Source organism: Nerophis lumbriciformis, linkage group LG39, assembly GCF_033978685.3.
Source record: "Nerophis lumbriciformis linkage group LG39, RoL_Nlum_v2.1, whole genome shotgun sequence".
In the NCBI taxonomy this organism is placed as follows: Eukaryota; Metazoa; Chordata; class Actinopteri; order Syngnathiformes; family Syngnathidae; genus Nerophis; species Nerophis lumbriciformis.
The window spans coordinates 5,459,226-5,476,702 of record NC_084586.2 but is presented as its reverse complement, the minus strand read 5'-3'; the positions used below and the strand labels follow the sequence as shown (position 1 = coordinate 5,476,702).

The 17,477-nt window shown below is 44.2% G+C and overlaps 1 protein-coding gene across 2 annotated transcripts in view; it reads left to right on the top strand.

Moving 5' to 3' along the window:
- Nucleotides 1–17,477, top strand: part of LOC133577912 (netrin receptor UNC5D-like) — a 771,105-nt gene that overhangs the window by 494,878 nt on the left and 258,750 nt on the right. For both annotated transcript variants that reach the window (XM_061932037.1, XM_061932038.1), the window contains one exon: nt 5,932–6,138. In XM_061932037.1, coding sequence (XP_061788021.1) covers nt 5,932–6,138 — 207 coding nt within the window. The remainder of the gene's footprint in view (nt 1–5,931; nt 6,139–17,477) is intronic.

The window sequence follows — 17,477 nt, the reverse complement described above, 5'->3', positions numbered from 1 at the left end:
ATTTGAGTGAATGCAAACACCAAAAGTTTCTTCTTCAGCATGACGGCGTCCACGGGCTGTCGGACCGCCCTACCGCGTACGTGACCGTCCATCACGGCTAAATCGTGGCGGTCCGCCGAGAGACGGCGACGGAGTATGTGTAGCCAAAGCCATCGTTTCCCGGGTGCCATGAATGAGTCATGTGAGTGGATGTCGCACGTCACATGATATCATGGCGGCGCGTGTGTGTTTGCATTGCGGGCGACCATGTTTATTCAGCGAAGAAGTCACAGACACACTTAAGTACTCGCAGCCCGAGGTTAAAGTCGTTCACGTTGCTTCTCCGTGTCTCCGCTAATCTGTCGACTGGAGCCCGCCGCCATCTGCTTGCTGTTGCCTCCCATTAGCTTCACGACGAGCACACACACACACACACACACACACACACACACACACACACACACACACACACACACACACACACCTATACTGGTAGGCTAGCAGGGCAATGTCTCTAACGCGGCCAACATGTAAAAAAAACCCAGGTTTGAGTACCACAAGTCCCGCAGCCGGCCTCGCGAGTCCTGGGGTGCCCAACATGCCCAAAACGCAGCCAGCATAGTCACAGGGGGAGGGGGGGTGCGAGAATTCCCCTTCAGGAGACCTTTTGCAGCCGGCCACGCGAGTCCAGGGGTGCCCAACATGTCCAAAACGCACCCAGCATAGTCACAGGGGGAGGGGGGGAGCGAAAATCCCCTTCAGGGGACCTTTTGCAGCCGGCCACGCGAGCCCAGGGGTGTCCAACATGTCCAAAACGCACCCAGCAAAGTCACAGGGGGAGGGGGGGAACGAAAATTCCCCTTCAGGGGACCTTTTGCAGCCGGCCACGCGAGTCCTGGGGTGCCCAACATGCCCAAAACGCACCCAGCATAGTCACAGGGGGCGGGGGGGAGAGAAAATTCCCCTTCAGGGGACCTTTTGCAGCCGGCCACGCGAGTCCAGGGGTGTCCAACATGTCCAAAACGCACCCAGCAAAGTCACAGGGGGAGGGGGGGAGCGAAAATTCCCCTTCAGGGGACCTTTTGCAGCCGGCCACGCGAGTCCTGGGGTGCCCAACATGCCCAAAACGCACCCAGCATAGTCACAGGGGGAGGGGGGGAGCGAAAATTCCCCTTCAGGGGACCTTTTGCAGCCGGCCACGCGAGTCCTGGGGTGCCCAACATGCCCAAAACGCACCCAGCATAGTCACAGGGGGCGGGGGGGAGAGAAAATTCCCCTTCAGGGGACCTTTTGCAGCCGGCCACGCGAGTCCAGGGGTGTCCAACATGTCCAAAACGCACCCAGCATAGTCACAGGGGGAAGGGGGGAGTGAAAATTCCCCTTCAGGGGACCTTTTGCAGCCGGCCACGCGAGTCCTGGGGTGCCCAACATGCCCAAAACGCACCCAGCATAGTCACAGGGGGAGGGGGGGAACGAAATTTCCCTTCAGGGGACCTTTTGCAGCCGGCCACGCGAGTCCAGGGGTGCCCAACATGTCCAAAACGCACCCAGCAAAGTCACAGGGGGAGGGGGGGAGCGAAAATTCCCCTTCAGGGAACCTTTTGCAGCCGGCCACGCGAGTCCTGAGGTGCCCAACATGCCCAAAACGCACCCAGCATAGTCACAGGGGGAGGGGGGGAACGAAAATTCCCCTTCAGGGGACCTTTTGCAGCCGGCCACGCGAGTCCAGGGGTGTCCACCATGTCCAAAACGCACCCAGCATAGTCACAGGGGGCGGGGGGGAGAGAAAATTCCCCTTCAGGGGACCTTTTGCAGCCGGCCACGCGAGTCCAGGGGTGTCCAACATGTCCAAAACGCACCCAGCATAGTCACAGGGGGCGGGGGGGAGAGAAAATTCCCCTTCAGGGGACCTTTTGCAGCCGGCCACGCGAGTCCAGGGGTGTCCAACACGCCCAAAACGCACCCAGCATAGTCACAGGGGGAGGGGGGGAACGAAAATTCCCCTTCAGGGGACCTTTTGCAGCCGGCCACGCGAGTCCTGGGGTGCCCAACATGCCCAAAACGCACCCAGCATAGTCACAGGGGGAGGGGGGGAGCGAAAATTCCCCTTCAGGGGACCTTTTGCAGCCGGCCACGCGAGTCCAGGGGTGTCCAACATGTCCAAAACGCACCCAGCAAAGTCACAGGGGGAGGAGGGGAACGAAAATTCCCCTTCAGGGGACCTTTTGCAGCCGGCCATGCGAGTCCTGGGGTGCCCAACATGCCCAAAACGCACCCAGCATAGTCACAGGGGGAGGGGGGGAGAGAAAATTCCCCTTCAGGGGACCTTTTGCAGCCGGCCACGCGAGTCCAGGGGTGTCCAACATGCCCAAAACGCACCCAGCATAGTCACAGGGGGAGGGGGGGAGCGAAAATTCCCCTTCAGGGGACCTTTTGCAGCCGGCCACGCGAGTCCTGGGGTGCCCAACATGTCCAAAACGCACCCAGCAAAGTCGCACTGTGAGTGGGGAAGAAAAGTTGGGAAAGTGGGCAAAAGTCCCGAAAATAATCAAAAATGACACCCAGGTTCGAGTCCCACAAGTCCCGCCGCGTTCCACCCGAGTCCGGGGGGTGCCCCCGACTTGTCCAAAACGCACCCAGCAAAGTCGCACTGTGAGTGGGGAAGAAAAGTTGGGAAAGTGGGCAAAAGTCCCGAAAATAATCAAAAATGACACCCAGGTTCGAGTCCCACAATTCCCGCCGCGTTCCACCCGAGTCCGGGGGGTGCCCCCGACATGTCCAAAACGCACCCAGCAAAGTCGCACTGTGAGTGGGGAAGAAAAGTTGGGAAAGTGGGCAAAAGTCCCGAAAATAATCAAAAATGACACCCAGGTTCGAGTCCCACAATTCCCGCCGCGTTCCACCCGAGTCCGGGGGTGCCCCCGACATGTCCAAAACGCACCCAGCAAAGTCACACTGTGAGTGTGGAAGAAAAGTTGGAAACGTTGGCAAAAGTCCCGAAAATGATCAAAAATGACACCCAGGTTCGAGTCCCACAAGTCCCGCCTCGTTCCACCCGAGTCCGGGGGGTGCCCCCGACTTGTCCAAAACGCACCCAGCAAAGTCGCACTGTGAGTGGGGAAGAAAAGTTGGGAAAGTGGGCAAAAGTCCCGAAAATAATCAAAAATGACACCCAGGTTCGAGTCCCACAATTCCCGCCGCGTTCCACCCGAGTCCGGGGGTGCCCCCGACATGTCTAAAACCCACCCAGCAAAGTCGCACTGTGAGTGGGGAAGAAAAGTTGGAAAAGTTTGCAAAAGTCCCCAAAACAAATCCCCTACAGTGATTTTGTAAACAGGTTTCCCTTCAGGGGACCTTTATTTTGGTCCCCATAACGTCAAACGTCCCCTAAAGTGACTTTGTAAACAGAAAGACGTCCCCAATAAGTACGCATTGCCAGAACACACACACACACACACACACACACACACACGCACACACACACACAGACACACACATACATTGTCGTATGTTTAATTTTGGAGTGTTGGGCAAAAATGCATGTTGTACAAGTACAATCATTTTAAAATATTTTAAAATATAATAATAAATTGAAATGATTCAATTTTAAATGAATATTTTCCTATTTTATGATAACAAAATAATAGTTAAATTAATATATATTAAAATAAGATAATGAATTAAAATAATTATTTCAATTTTACATATATATATTTTATTTTATAAATACAAAATGATAATTCAATATATATTCAAATAAAATAATAAATTGAAGTAATTTGATATATGTAAAAAGATTTTGACCCCGAGCAACCAGAAGGTCTAACCTGTAACCTCTTTTTTTATTTTTTTTATTCATTATAACTATTAATGTAACACAGGAATCGAGAATCAAGTTGAATGGAGAATCAAGTTTGAATCGAATCATCACCCCAGGAATCGCAATCGAATCGTTGGGTGCCCAAAGATACACACTCCTACTAATTTCTAACATGAGGGACTTTTGAGGAGGAAATATTGTTTGTGTGGTGTTGCTTCCTTATTTGTGAACAAAATATTCATTATTTTCACGTATTTTAAAATAAAATAATAAATTAAAATAACTTAATTTAATATAAATAAATTATAAATAAGTATTTTCTTATTTTATGATAACAAAATAATAGTTAAATTAATATATATTTAATGAATTAGTGAATTAAAATAATTATTTAAATTATACATGAATATATTTTATTTTATAACTACAAAATAATAATTCGATATATATTAAAATAAAATAATAAATTTAAGTCACTTGATATATATAACTTATGCATAAAGTATATATATATATATATATATATATATATATATATATATATATATATATATATATATATATAAATATAAATAAAATAAATAAATAAGTATATATATATATATATATATATATATATATATATATATATATATATATATATATATATATATATATACAGGTAAAAGCCAGTAAATTAGAATATTTTGAAAAACTTGATTCATTTCAGTAATTGCATTCAAAAGGTGTAACTTATACATTATATTTATTCATTGCACACAGACTGATGCATTCAAATGTTTATTTCATTTAATTTTGATGATTTGAAGTGGCAACAAATGAAAATCCAAAATTCCGTGTGTCACAAAATTAGAATATTACTTAAGGCTAATACAAAAAAGGGATTTTTAGAAATGTTGGCCAACTGAAAAGTATGAAAATGAAAAATATGAGCATGTACAATACTCAATACTTGGTTGGAGCTCCTTTTGCCTCAATTACTGCGTTAATGCGGCGTGGCATGGAGTCGATGAGTTTCTGGCACTGCTCAGGTGTTATGAGAGCCCAGGTTGCTCTGATAGTGGCCTTCAACTCTTCTGCGTTTTTGGGTCTGGCATTCTGCATCTTCCTTTTCACAATACCCCACAGATTTTCTATGGGGCTAAGGTCAGGGGAGTTGGCGGGCCAATTTAGAACAGAAATACCATGGTCCGTAAACCAGGCACGGGTAGATTTTGCGCTGTGTGCAGGCGCCAAGTCCTGTTGGAACTTGAAATCTCCATCTCCATAGAGCAGGTCAGCAGCAGGAAGCAGGAAGTGCTCTAAAACTTGCTGGTAGACGGCTGCGTTGACCCTGGATCTCAGGAAACAGATTGGACCGACACCAGCAGATGACATGGCACCCCAAACCATCACTGATGGTGGAAACTTTACACTAGACTTCAGGCAACGTGGATCCTGTGCCTCTCCTGTCTTCCTCCAGACTCTGGGACCTCGATTTCCAAAGGAAATGCAAAATTTGCATGGTTGGGTGATGGTTTGGGGTGCCATGTCATCTGCTGGTGTCGGTCCACTCTGTTTCCTGAGATCCAGGGTCAACGCAGCCGTCTACCAGCAAGTTTTAGAGCACTTCATGCTATATATATATATATATATATATATATATATATATATATATATATATATATATATATATATATATATATATATATATAAAGATACATACATTTTTTCATAAATAATTCAATATATATTAAAATAAAATAATAAATTCAAGTACTTTGATATACACATTATACATAAAATATATACACATACACACATGATTATCTAGGATACATATCAAGTTTTTGGGTATTTAATTGTAACTATTTTTTAAATAATGATCTAATTAGCTTTTTATTGATGCATGAATGAATTATGACAATAAACTTGATTAGGTACGATGTACGTCTATGACATGACAAGTCCAGACTTAAGTCGGTTGTGACGGTGAGACGTGAAAGAGACGTTTAACCATCCCGACAGCTCGGAAGCAGATCCACGGCACAAGTGTCACAAGCGTCAGCAGACGACTCGTTTGATGTTGCGGAAAGATCCGTTGGTGAGCGTCATATTGATGTCTATCCGTATTCTTTTTCCGCACCGTGCAGGCGCCCGGGGTGACGGCCAGCAGCATGGCCAGTCGGGGACGCTGCCGCACTTTGTGGAGGAGCCCGTGGACGCTTACATCATCAAGAGCAACCCCATCAAGCTGCGCTGTCAGGCCCGGCCCGCTCTGCAGATATTCTTCAAGTGCAACGGCGAGTGGGTCCATCAGAGCCAGCACACGTCTAGGGAGCACACCGACTTGGGGACAGGTACCACCAAAGATATTTTAGCTGGTCTTTACTGCGTTGTTCTGTTCCTCTCATCTCACATGAACTAAATGCTATCACCTGATTTTGATTGAATACCAAATAGTCTTGAACAGGTTTGATCAACTTGTTCAAGACCCTGTTATGATTCATTTTTAAGTATATAATGACATATTTTGGCCACTTTATATTTAATTTATTGGCACAAACTATATAGGGTGTTTTATCTAGATTAGGAATGTATATCATTCGAAATTGGCAGCACGGTGCAACAGAGGTTAATGCATGTGCCTCACAATACGAAGGTCCTGAGTAGTCCTGAGTTCAATCCCGGGCTCGGGATCTTTCTGTGTGGAGTTTGCATGTTCTCCCCGTGACTGCATGGGTTCTCTCCGGGTACTCCAGCTTCCTCCCACCTCCAAAGACATGCACCTGGGGACAGGTTGATTGGCAACACTAAATTGGGTATTATATTAACACTAAACTTTCTATTTTACTTATCTTAAATACACAATGTACATTATATGTGTAAAACACACAAATTATAATGTCAGGTTCAAACACTGATGACATCTATTAAACAAGACAAGAAGCAAAGAATTAAACAGAGACAGAATTAAATGTGGCTCAATTGAGGAGAGACGCCTGGACACTGTACCCTTGCACAGTATCTCACCACGCTCTGGCGAAAGATTGTACGTCTCCTCTTTTAATTTAGATTTTCCCTGATTACATGGCAACAGCTGTTTCTAAGGTACGTGTGTCTTAAACAGCCATCGCCTTTGATTACAAACAGTTCAAAGAAAAAGTTGTATAACAGCTCACAGAAAAGGTTGTAAAACAGTTCAAACAAAAGGTCGCCTTGACGGGGGTCTGGTCCTGCTTCCTCTTCGCTTTGTAGTTCTTGGGTCAAGACAATATCTTTCTGTTGATTGCAATACATGAAAGAAACAGAACACCTTCATGTTGCTTCCCATCCTACACAGTGGAGTTTTACGAGCCTTCTGCTTGGTAGGATTAAAGACAGCGTTTGTCTGCTCGCCGGGAACTCGCGGAAACACAACGTTTTGTGATAACTTAGATACAATTATTCTAACATATAATAACAACGTTATACTTTTATTATGTTTATTGTATGTTCTGTGTCAGTCTTACCAACCTAAACTAAGGAAGAAGTGTAAAGAAATAAAACTGAGGCCATGTCCACACAAACCGTTTCAAAAACGCGTATTTGGGGTTAAAACGATCTCTACCCACACAAGTGGAATTTCAAAACTGTCTGTCTACACACAAACGCATACACACCTGCTGTCATGCACATTTCGAAAAGCAGGCATTACACCTCTGTTATGTTCATTTTGATAGACTAGACCATGGGTGTCAAACTCTGGCCCGTGGGCCAAATTTGGCCCGCCATGTAATTTCATTTGGCCCTTTGTCAGGCTTGTCCCTGACAGTTTGATTGTGTTTTAGTTTTTCCCCTGCGTTTGTCTTAGTTTTCTGTCAGCGCTTTTATTTTGTCTTCATTTCCTGATTGTCTCCCTGAGTGCTGCTTCCCCTCAGCTGTGGCTGATTGGCACCTGGCCACACCTGGTGTCAATCAGCCAGTTGCTATTTAAACCTGCCTTCCCCTCCAGTCAGGGCTGGATTATTGTCATTGTCGATGTCACTACTACCTGTCATAATACTTGTCGTTGTAGCTCTGTCTACTTTTGTTCACTCTGCTCATGTCATAGTTCCTTCATGTCACAGTAAGTGTTTTTGTTTCTTGTCGACAGTTAGCCTTTGTGCTATTTTAGTTCATAGCCAAGTTTGTTCTCCGCCTTGTGCGCGCCTTTTGTTTGTACCCTTTTGTTTGTTTTTTTGCTATAGTATTAAATCATGTTTTCTCGCTCAATGCCTGCCGTCATCTCTGCATCTTGGGGTACGTCATCAACACACTCTGACACCCTTGAGGCAATATCAAATTAACGATAGAGCTGGCCCGTCGGTATTATACAGCGGCGGTGCCGCTGTAACGCCATGATATATACGGCTTCTACACACACATAAGTGAATGCAAGGCATACTTGATCAACAGCCATATAGGTCACACTGAGGGTGGCCGCATAAACAACTTTAACACTGTTACAAATATGCGCCACACTGTGAAACCACACCAAACAAGAATAACAAACACATTTTGTGTCATGTCTGTGTAATCATGTTTTGTTTTAGTCATGTTTTGTTTTGTTTAGTTATTGGACTCTTTAGTTTCTGGTTGTTCACTCCCTTGTTTTGTTTCCATAGCAACCCATTAGTTTTCACCTGTCACGTCACGCACCTGTTTCACGTTTTGAGTCACGCACCTGTTTTCGTTAATCATGTCTGTGTTATTTAAGCTTTTCTTTTTCTGTTGGTCAGCTGGCGACACCGCACTTATGCTCTGCACACTTTATCCTCTCAAGCCATGTTCACAGTCCCATGCCAAGTAAGTTTTTGTTTCGTTGTTCACAGTTTCTGCCTATGTGCAAGTTTTGTTTTCATTAGCCAAGTTTTGTACCTCCACCATTGTGCGTGCTTTTCGTTTGTTCTTTTTTGATAATATTAAATGAAATATTCCCGTCTCGCCCGAGCCAACTTTCCGTTGCCTTCAGGAAAAACAAAACCTAAGGACCAAGTCATGACATTTCGGAAGAACATCCGCACCGTAACACAACAGAACAAATACCCAGAACCCCTTGCAGCACTAACTCTTCCGGGACGCTACAATATACTACCACCAAACTCCGCCCACCTGAGCCCCGACATTAATGAACTAGCATCCCAGAAAAGATGGCAGGTATCTGGCTTGGGCACATCAGATTAGATCAGTGTGTCGCAAACTGAGCAGTAAAAAGTCCTGAATTGTTGATTTATTCATTGTTATTTTATTTTCAAATGTATTAGCCTGTGGAAAAAGTTAATGTTGATATTTACCTCAGAAGGCTGCAAATAGAAAAGAGGCATTCCATTTTTTATTCAAATGTTATTTCATATACCATTGATGTTTTTTCGTTTGTTTTTTGAAAGTTGATTTTGCACTATTAAGTTATATAAGCGTTGCTTGTTCCATATCCAGTGTTAAAGCAAATCAGTGTAGCAAACTGAGCAATAATTAACGTTTTATTCATGCACTTTCTCTTGCTACTTCAAGGCTTGAATGTTTGATTCATTCATTAGTTATTTTATTTTCAAAATTATTATTAGCCTGTGGAAAAAGTTTATTTTGATATTTACCTCAGAAGGCTGCAAATAGAAAAGAGGCATTCCATTTTTATTTAAATTTGATTTGATATGCCATTGATATTTTGGAATTATTATTATTATTATTTAAAATTTGATTTTGCATGTCACTATAAAGTTATATATGTCTTGCTTGTTCAATATTCAATGCAAAACTTGTTTGGGTCTCTATCAAAAAGGTTAATTTGTCCAACCTTGGCCCGCGGCTTTGTTCAGTTTTAAATTTTGTCCCACTCTGTATTTGAGTTTGACACCCCTGGACTAGACGTACACAATGACATCACCTTTAAAACCAACCTGCTAGAGATGCGCGGTTTGCGGGCACAACCGCGGAGTCCGCGGATTATCCGCGGATCGGGCGGATGAAATTAAAAAAAAAAAAGATTTTATCCGCGGGTCGGGTCGGATCGGGTCGGGCGATTGAAATAAAAAAAAATTTGATTTTAAATAGATTCAGGCGGGTGGCAGTTAAACCAATTCGGAAATATATATACATAGTTAAATGTTGTTACCCACATACGAAAAACGAGCAGGCACCTGCTGCATATGCCACAACAGAAGAAAAAAAAAGAAAAGAGATGGACACTTTTACGGAGCGGAGAAGGGACGCCTCGCCGGGGTCCGGGACCGAGGCCCCTTCCCCCGAGAGGGCCCCACCTGGAGCCGTAGCTGAGGCGATCCGCGAGAAGGGCCCGACGCACGTCCAGGGTCACTACCGCGCCCACCGCACCGACACCCCGCCTCGTCCGCCTTCGCCGCGGCCGGCGTCACGCGCAGCAGGTAAGCAGCTTACCTGCCCGCCACCCCCGTGGCCGGGGGCTCGTAACAGGGGTCACTCCGCGCGCTCCGCCCGCGCAGCTTACCTGCCCGCCACCCCTGTTGCCGGGGGCGCGTAACAGGGGTCACTCCGCGCGCAGTGCGCTCACGAAAGGGGTGGGGCTCACCCTGGTTGATATAGACAGCAGGACGGTGGCCATGGAAGTCGGAACCCGCTAAGGAGTGTGTAACAACCCACCTGCCGAATCAACTAGCCCTGAAAATGGATGGCGCTGGAGCGTCGGGCCCATACCCGGCCGTCGCCGGCAGCGAGACGCGCTTGGAGGTGCGCTCAGCGCGGCTCCCATATGATTGCGCACTGGTGTGCGTCTGGGTCGTGACAGCGTGGCACGCGAAAGTCTGTACTGCATTGGATCAGTCTCCTTTCTTTAACAGGCAAAAGCTTTATAACCTCACCATACCTGCCAACTTTTGAAATCAGAAAAACCTAGTAGCCAGGGTCCAAGGGCCGCAGGCCCTGGTAGGTCCAGGACAAAGTCCTGGTGGAGGGTTCAGGGCTTCGCCCCCCGACGCAAAATGATTATTAGCATTCAGACAGGTTAAAATGTTGCTAAAACCATCACTTTTCTATCAGTCACAGTGACTTTTCAAAACAAAAATATTACAGCAAAAATCATATGGGTTGATTGGCATGTTTATTCTGTAAGCTAACTTCAATAGTTTGAAATTATTTTGACAGTCAATGCCAGTTATCCTGTCAACCTTTCACAAGACTTCAATTTGTTAATTGAAAGTATAAACAGTATAAACACTTTTTACAGTAAACAAATGGTAAAACAGTACTAAACAATTCCATAAAAAAAAAAATTGGTGTCATTATTAACTTTCTGTCCAAGCTTGTATAATCTACTGCCTTGTTCAATTGTAAAAAATATTCTGTGCCTAAAATTCACATTTCTATCACAATTATCATACTGTAAACATGGTAAGCTAACTTCATTAAAATTAATAGTCCTGTCAATAGCATGGAATTACAATTCAAATGTAGTTTTTTTGTAAGCCTTTCAAAAGAATTCAAAATATGAAAAATTAATGAAAATTAATTTAAGCCATCAGACACTTGAAAAGTGGCACATCACATCTCTAATGTAATGATTTGAACTTTTCAACAGAAATAGCACTGCAAAAATATTAAGGACATACTTCTGTATTTTGGTAGTTATGCTGTCAACATTTAACAAGATTTCTTCAACTTGGACTTGAAAGCATAAATAGTATAAACACTTTTAACAGTATGTCGTGCTGTGAAATACAGCCGACAGGATTGCGCACCAAACACGAAGCAAGGCCAAAGCGCATGCATGCTGCAGGAGAACAAAGGACTTCTTTCATTTAAGGTTTGTGATAAACCATCAAACTCATTCGTTAAAAGGACTCTATAGTAATATAAAGCGAATTTTTCTGGACATTATCATGCAAGAAAAGTTTATTTTTGGGACCGCGATCACCGCGTAATGATTTTTAAAGGTTGTATTACAAACATTTAACTGTCCCATGTGATCAGCCAGTGCGATTGGAAGTCCATGCTCAATTATTGCCTCCGTAAATAAAACTTTGGCATTTATCACATCCAAAGAATCTGTTTGGGCGACGAAAAACGTTGAAAGTTTTCCACTTGTATCGCTAGCAACGGCATTAGACTTGTGTTTTTTTGTCCCAACGTGGTCTTTTACATCGCTAATTCCTCCGTGTCCGATCGAAAAATCTTGTCTGCACAAGGTGCAATTCGCGTAGTTTTCACCCTTTTTTTTTTTTAATTAATGAAAAAACTTATTTTTTATCACTGCAACCGTAACCCGGAATAGGTTGATGAAAACCGTACGAATTACGGGAAAACCGGAGTAGTTGGCAGGTATGCCTCACTAATGCCTTGCATCGTCTATATTAGATATATAACAACGGGCGGGTGCGGGCGGGTGCGGGCGGATGGCGGGCGGGTGCAGTTCTGATCAAACGTTACATCGGGTGGATGGCGGATGGTTGACGACTTTCTGATGCGGTTGCGGATGAAATACAGGTAAAAGCCAGTAAATTAGAATATTTTGAAAAACTTGATTTATTTCAGTAATTGCATTCAAAAGGTGTAACTTATACATTATATTTATTCATTGCACACAGACTGATGCATTCAAATGTTTATTTCATTTAATTTTGATGATTTGAAGTGGCAACAAATGAAAATCCAAAATTCCGTGTGTCACAAAATTAGAATATTACTTAAGGCTAATACAAAAAAGGGATTTTTAGAAATGTTGGCCAACTGAAAAGTATGAAAATGAAAAATATGAGCATGTACAATACTCAATACTTGGTTGGAGCTTCTTTTGCCTCAATTACTGCGTTAATGCGGCGTGGCATGGAGTCGATGAGTTTCTGGCACTGTTCAGGTGTTATGAGAGCCCAGGTTGCTCTGATAGTGGCCTTCAACTCTTCTGCGTTTTTGGGTCTGACATTCTGCATCTTCCTTTTCACAATACCCCACAGATTTTCTATGGGGCTAAGGTCAGGGGAGTTGGCGGGCCAATTTAGAACAGAAATACCATGGTCCGTAAACCAGGCACGGGTAGATTTTGCGCTGTGTGCAGGCGCCAAGTCCTGTTGGAACTTGAAATCTCCATCTCCATAGAGCAGGTCAGCAGCAGGAAGCATGAAGTGCTCTAAAACTTGCTGGTAGACGGCTGCGTTGACCCTGGATCTCAGGAAACAGAGTGGACCGACACCAGCAGATGACATGGCACCCCAAACCATCACCCAACCATGCAAATTTTGCATTTCCTTTGGAAATCGAGGTCCCAGAGTCTGGAGGAAGACAGGAGAGGCACAGGATCCACGTTGCCTGAAGTCTAGTGTAAAGTTTCCACCATCAGTGATGGTTTGGGGTGCCATGTCATCTGCTGGTGTCGGCCCACTCTGTTTCCTGAGATCCAGGGTCAACGCAGCCGTCTACCAGCAAGTTTTAGAGCACTTCATGCTTCCTGCTGCTGACCTGCTCTATGGAGATGGAGATTTCAAGTTCCAACAGGACTTGGCGCCTGCACACAGCGCAAAATCTACCCGTGCCTGGTTTACGGACCATGGTATTTCTGTTCTAAATTGGCCCGCCAACTCCCCTGACCTTAACCCCATAGAAAATCTGTGGGGTATTGTGAAAAGGAAGATGCAGAATGCCAGACCCAAAAACGCAGAAGAGTTGAAGGCCACTATCAGAGCAACCTGGGCTCTCATAACACCTGAGCAGTGCCAGAAACTCATCGACTCCATGCCACGCCGCATTAACGCAGTAATTGAGGCAAAAGGAGCTCCAACCAAGTATTGAGTATTGTACATGCTCATATTTTTCATTTTCATACTTTTCAGTTGGCCAACATTTCTAAAAATCCCTTTTTTGTATTAGCCTTAAGTAATATTCTAATTTTGTGACACACGGAATTTTGGATTTTCATTTGTTGCCACTTCAAATCATCAAAATTAAATGAAATAAACATTTGAATGCATCAGTCTGTGTGCAATGAATAAATATAATGTACAAGTTACACCTTTTGAATGCAATTACTGAAATAAATCAAGTTTTTCAAAATATTCTAATTTACTGGCTTTTACCTGTATTTGCCTATCCGCGCATCTCTACAACCTGCACATACAAAGAGCCCTGGGAACATTATCATCTCTTTTTTTTTTCAGTGAAACCCAACACTCCTAGAACTATAACAAGCTCAGCAACATGGTGATGTATTACATGTGCAGTGAGGTGTACATTATTTTAAAAAAATCAGCACGCACTAACGAGCCAAGGAAACCAATTTGCATGTTTGAGTGCCTTTATAAAGCACACGGACGTGCATGTGCCGCTGCAAAACTCTTGTGGAATTATAAAACATTTAATCATGGATATAGTGATATAGTACATGTGCAATGAAATGTATATTTTATTTAACATGAGCACACATAACTAGGGGGATGCTACATTATGTTTTTTTTTTGTTTTTTTTAGAATGGTTGTGTTTAGAATTCATTTTAAGTTAAATTGTGTACAAATTGAGAACAGGAAGTAAATATAAGTGTTAGTAACTGCTGTGAAGTAGAAAGAGGGTAGGATTGAATAAGCTTTGCTTCTTCCTACTCCTTTTCAGACATGCTGTAAGGAGGGTTCAGGTCAGGACTCTGTGCAGGCCAGTCAAGTTCATCCACACCAGACTCTGTCATCCATGTCTTTATGCACCTTGTTTTGTGCACTGGTGCACAGTCATGTTGGAAGAGGAAGGGGCCCGCTCCAAACTGTTCCCACAAGGTTGGGAACACGGAATTGTCCAAAATGTTTTGGTATCCCGGAGCATTCAAAGTTCCTTTCACTGGAACTAAGGGGCCAAGCCCAACTCCTGAAAAACCAACCCCACACCATAATGCCTCCTCCACCAAATTTTACACTCGGCCCAATGCGGTCCGAAATGTAGCGTTCTCCTGGCAACCTCCAAACCCAGACTGGTCCATCAGATTACCAGATAGAAAAGAGTGATTAATCAGTCCAGAGAAGGCGTCTCCACTGCTCTAGAGTCCAGTGGCGACGTGTTTTACACCACCGCATCCGACGCTTTGCATTAGACTTGGTGATGTATGGCTTAGATGCAGCCGCTCGGCCATGGAAACCCATTCCATGAAGCTCTCTGCGTACTGTACGTGGGCTAATTGGAAGGTCACATGAAGTTTGGAGCTCTGTAGCAACTGGCCGTGCAGAAAGTCTTTGCACTATGCGCTTCAGCATCCGCTGACCCCTCTCTGGCAGTTTACGTGGCCTACCACCTGGTGGCTGAGTTGCTGTTGTTCCCAAACTCTTCACTTTTCTTATAATATAGGTGACTTTGGAATATTTAGGAGCGAGGAAATTTCACGACTGGATTTGGTGCACAGGTGGCATCCTATGACAGTTCCACGCTGGAAATCACTGAAAGCGGCCCATTCTTTCACAAATGTTTGTAGAAACGGTCTCCATGCCTAAGTGCTTGATTTTATACACCGGGACACCTGATTCTCATCATTTGGATGGGTGGCCAAATACTTTTGGCAGTATAGTGTATGTTCTAGATGTGTTAATCCAGGGTTCGGTGAGTCGGCCTCAGTGGTTCGGCGGAGCCTCCGCCGCGGAGGTCAAGACACGCCCGACTCATCGTGTAAATAAAAACTTCTCCCTGTCGGCGTATTATGGATACCCCCAAAACAACGTTCCCTCTAATTTTCCATATGTGTGCGCAAACGTGAAAACTTGAGCATTCAGTGGAGCACGTGTGAGCGACGTCAGACGTGCAGACTGTGGTCACACCTGCAGCACACCTGTCCCAAACCTGACTAAATAACAAGTTAAAGGCCTACTGAAACCCACTACTACCGACCACGCAGTCTGATAGTTTATACATCAATGATGAAATCTTAACATTGCAACACATGCCAATACGGCCGGCCGGGTTAGCTTACTAAAGTGCAATTTTAAATTTTGCGCGACGTATCCTGCTGAAAACGTCTCGGTATGATGACGCCTGCGCGTGACGTCACGGATTGTAGAGGACATTTTGGGACAGCATGGTGGCCAGCTATTAAGTCGTCTGTTTTCATCGCAAAATTCCACAGTATTCTGGACATCTGTGTTGGTGAATCTTTTGCAATTTGTTCAACGAACAATGGAGACAGCAAAGAAGAAAGCTGTAGGTGGGAAGCGGTGTATTGCGGCCGACTGCGGCAACACAAACACAGCCGGTGTTTCATTGTTTACATTCCCGAAAGATGACAATCAAGCTTTACCATTGGCCTGTGGAGAACTGGGACAACACGGACTCTTATCAGGAGGACTTTGAGTTGGATACGCAGACACGGTACCGTGAGTACGCTTCCAAACATTTGATCGCTTGCCCGTACGTGCGTGCCGCTATGTGCATGTCACGTACGTAACTTTGGGGACTTTGGGGAAATATATGTGCTGTATGAACTTTGTGGAGGTGAACGGTACTTTGGGTGTGTGTTGTGCAGGTGTTTGAGTTGTATTGGCGGGTTATATGGACGGGAGGGGGGAGGTGTTTGTTATGCGGGATTAATTTGTGGCATATTAATTATAAGCCTGGTTGTGTTGTGGCTAATATGTCTTGTGTTTATTTACTGTTTTAGTCATTCCCAGCTGAATATCAGGTCCCACCCGCCTCTCACAGCATCTTCCCTATCTGAATCGCTCCCACTGCCCTCTAGTCCTTCACTCTCACTTTCCTCATCCACGAATCTTTCATCCCCGCTCAAATTAATGGGGAAATCGTCGCTTTCTCGGTCCGAATGGCTCTCGCTGCTGGTGGTCATGATTGTAAACAATGTGCAGATGTGAGGAGCTCCACAACCGGTGACGTCATGCGCATATCGTCTGCTACTTCTGGTACAGGCAAGGCTTTTTTATCAGCGACCAAAAGTTGCGAACTTTATCGCCGATGTTCTCTACTAAATCCTTTCAGCAAAAATATGGCAATATCGCAAAATGATCAAGTATGACACACAGAATGGACCTGCTATCCCAGTTTGAATAAGAAAATCGCATTTCAGTAGGCCTTTAAATTTGTATTATTGTAATCAAATGACAGCAGTCATTTCCAAGAGATTATTTTCTAATATAAGTGTTTTGGCCCACTTACAATGACTATAACATATTGTTTTTCATGAGCTGTGTACTAGTATTATATGTCTGGGTGGGGGTCCTGCTTTGGAAATAATGTGTACCCCTTTCAGATATCGCATTTAGTTCCCACTAAAACATTCACATGTTGCACAATGAGATGTAAACATGGGATCATGTGTACATTCCCGTAACTTTCTGTTTGTAAAATATACCTTTCATTAGTATTTCTTTGATATAATAACATCATTTTTATGATTACGGTTCGGGTTCGGTGAATGGGGATATGAAACTGGTGGGGTTGGGCACCTCCACTGTGTTAATCCCATCTTTAAAAAGTCAGAAACATAATTAGTTTTTTTTTAATGTGTTTTAAAAAAGCTGGTTTCAACCAAATCCACGCAATAATTAGTTTTTTAGTGCGTGTAAACAGACCAAGTGTGTTTGAATGGGGGCGGCAACTTTGGGGGGGGCCCTTGCGAAGTCTTGCATATGGGGGGGCCCAATAAGCGGCAACCAAATCCACGCAATAATTAGTTTTTTAGTGCGTGTAAACAGACCAAGTGTGTTTGAATGGGGGCAGCAACGTTGGGGGGGTCCC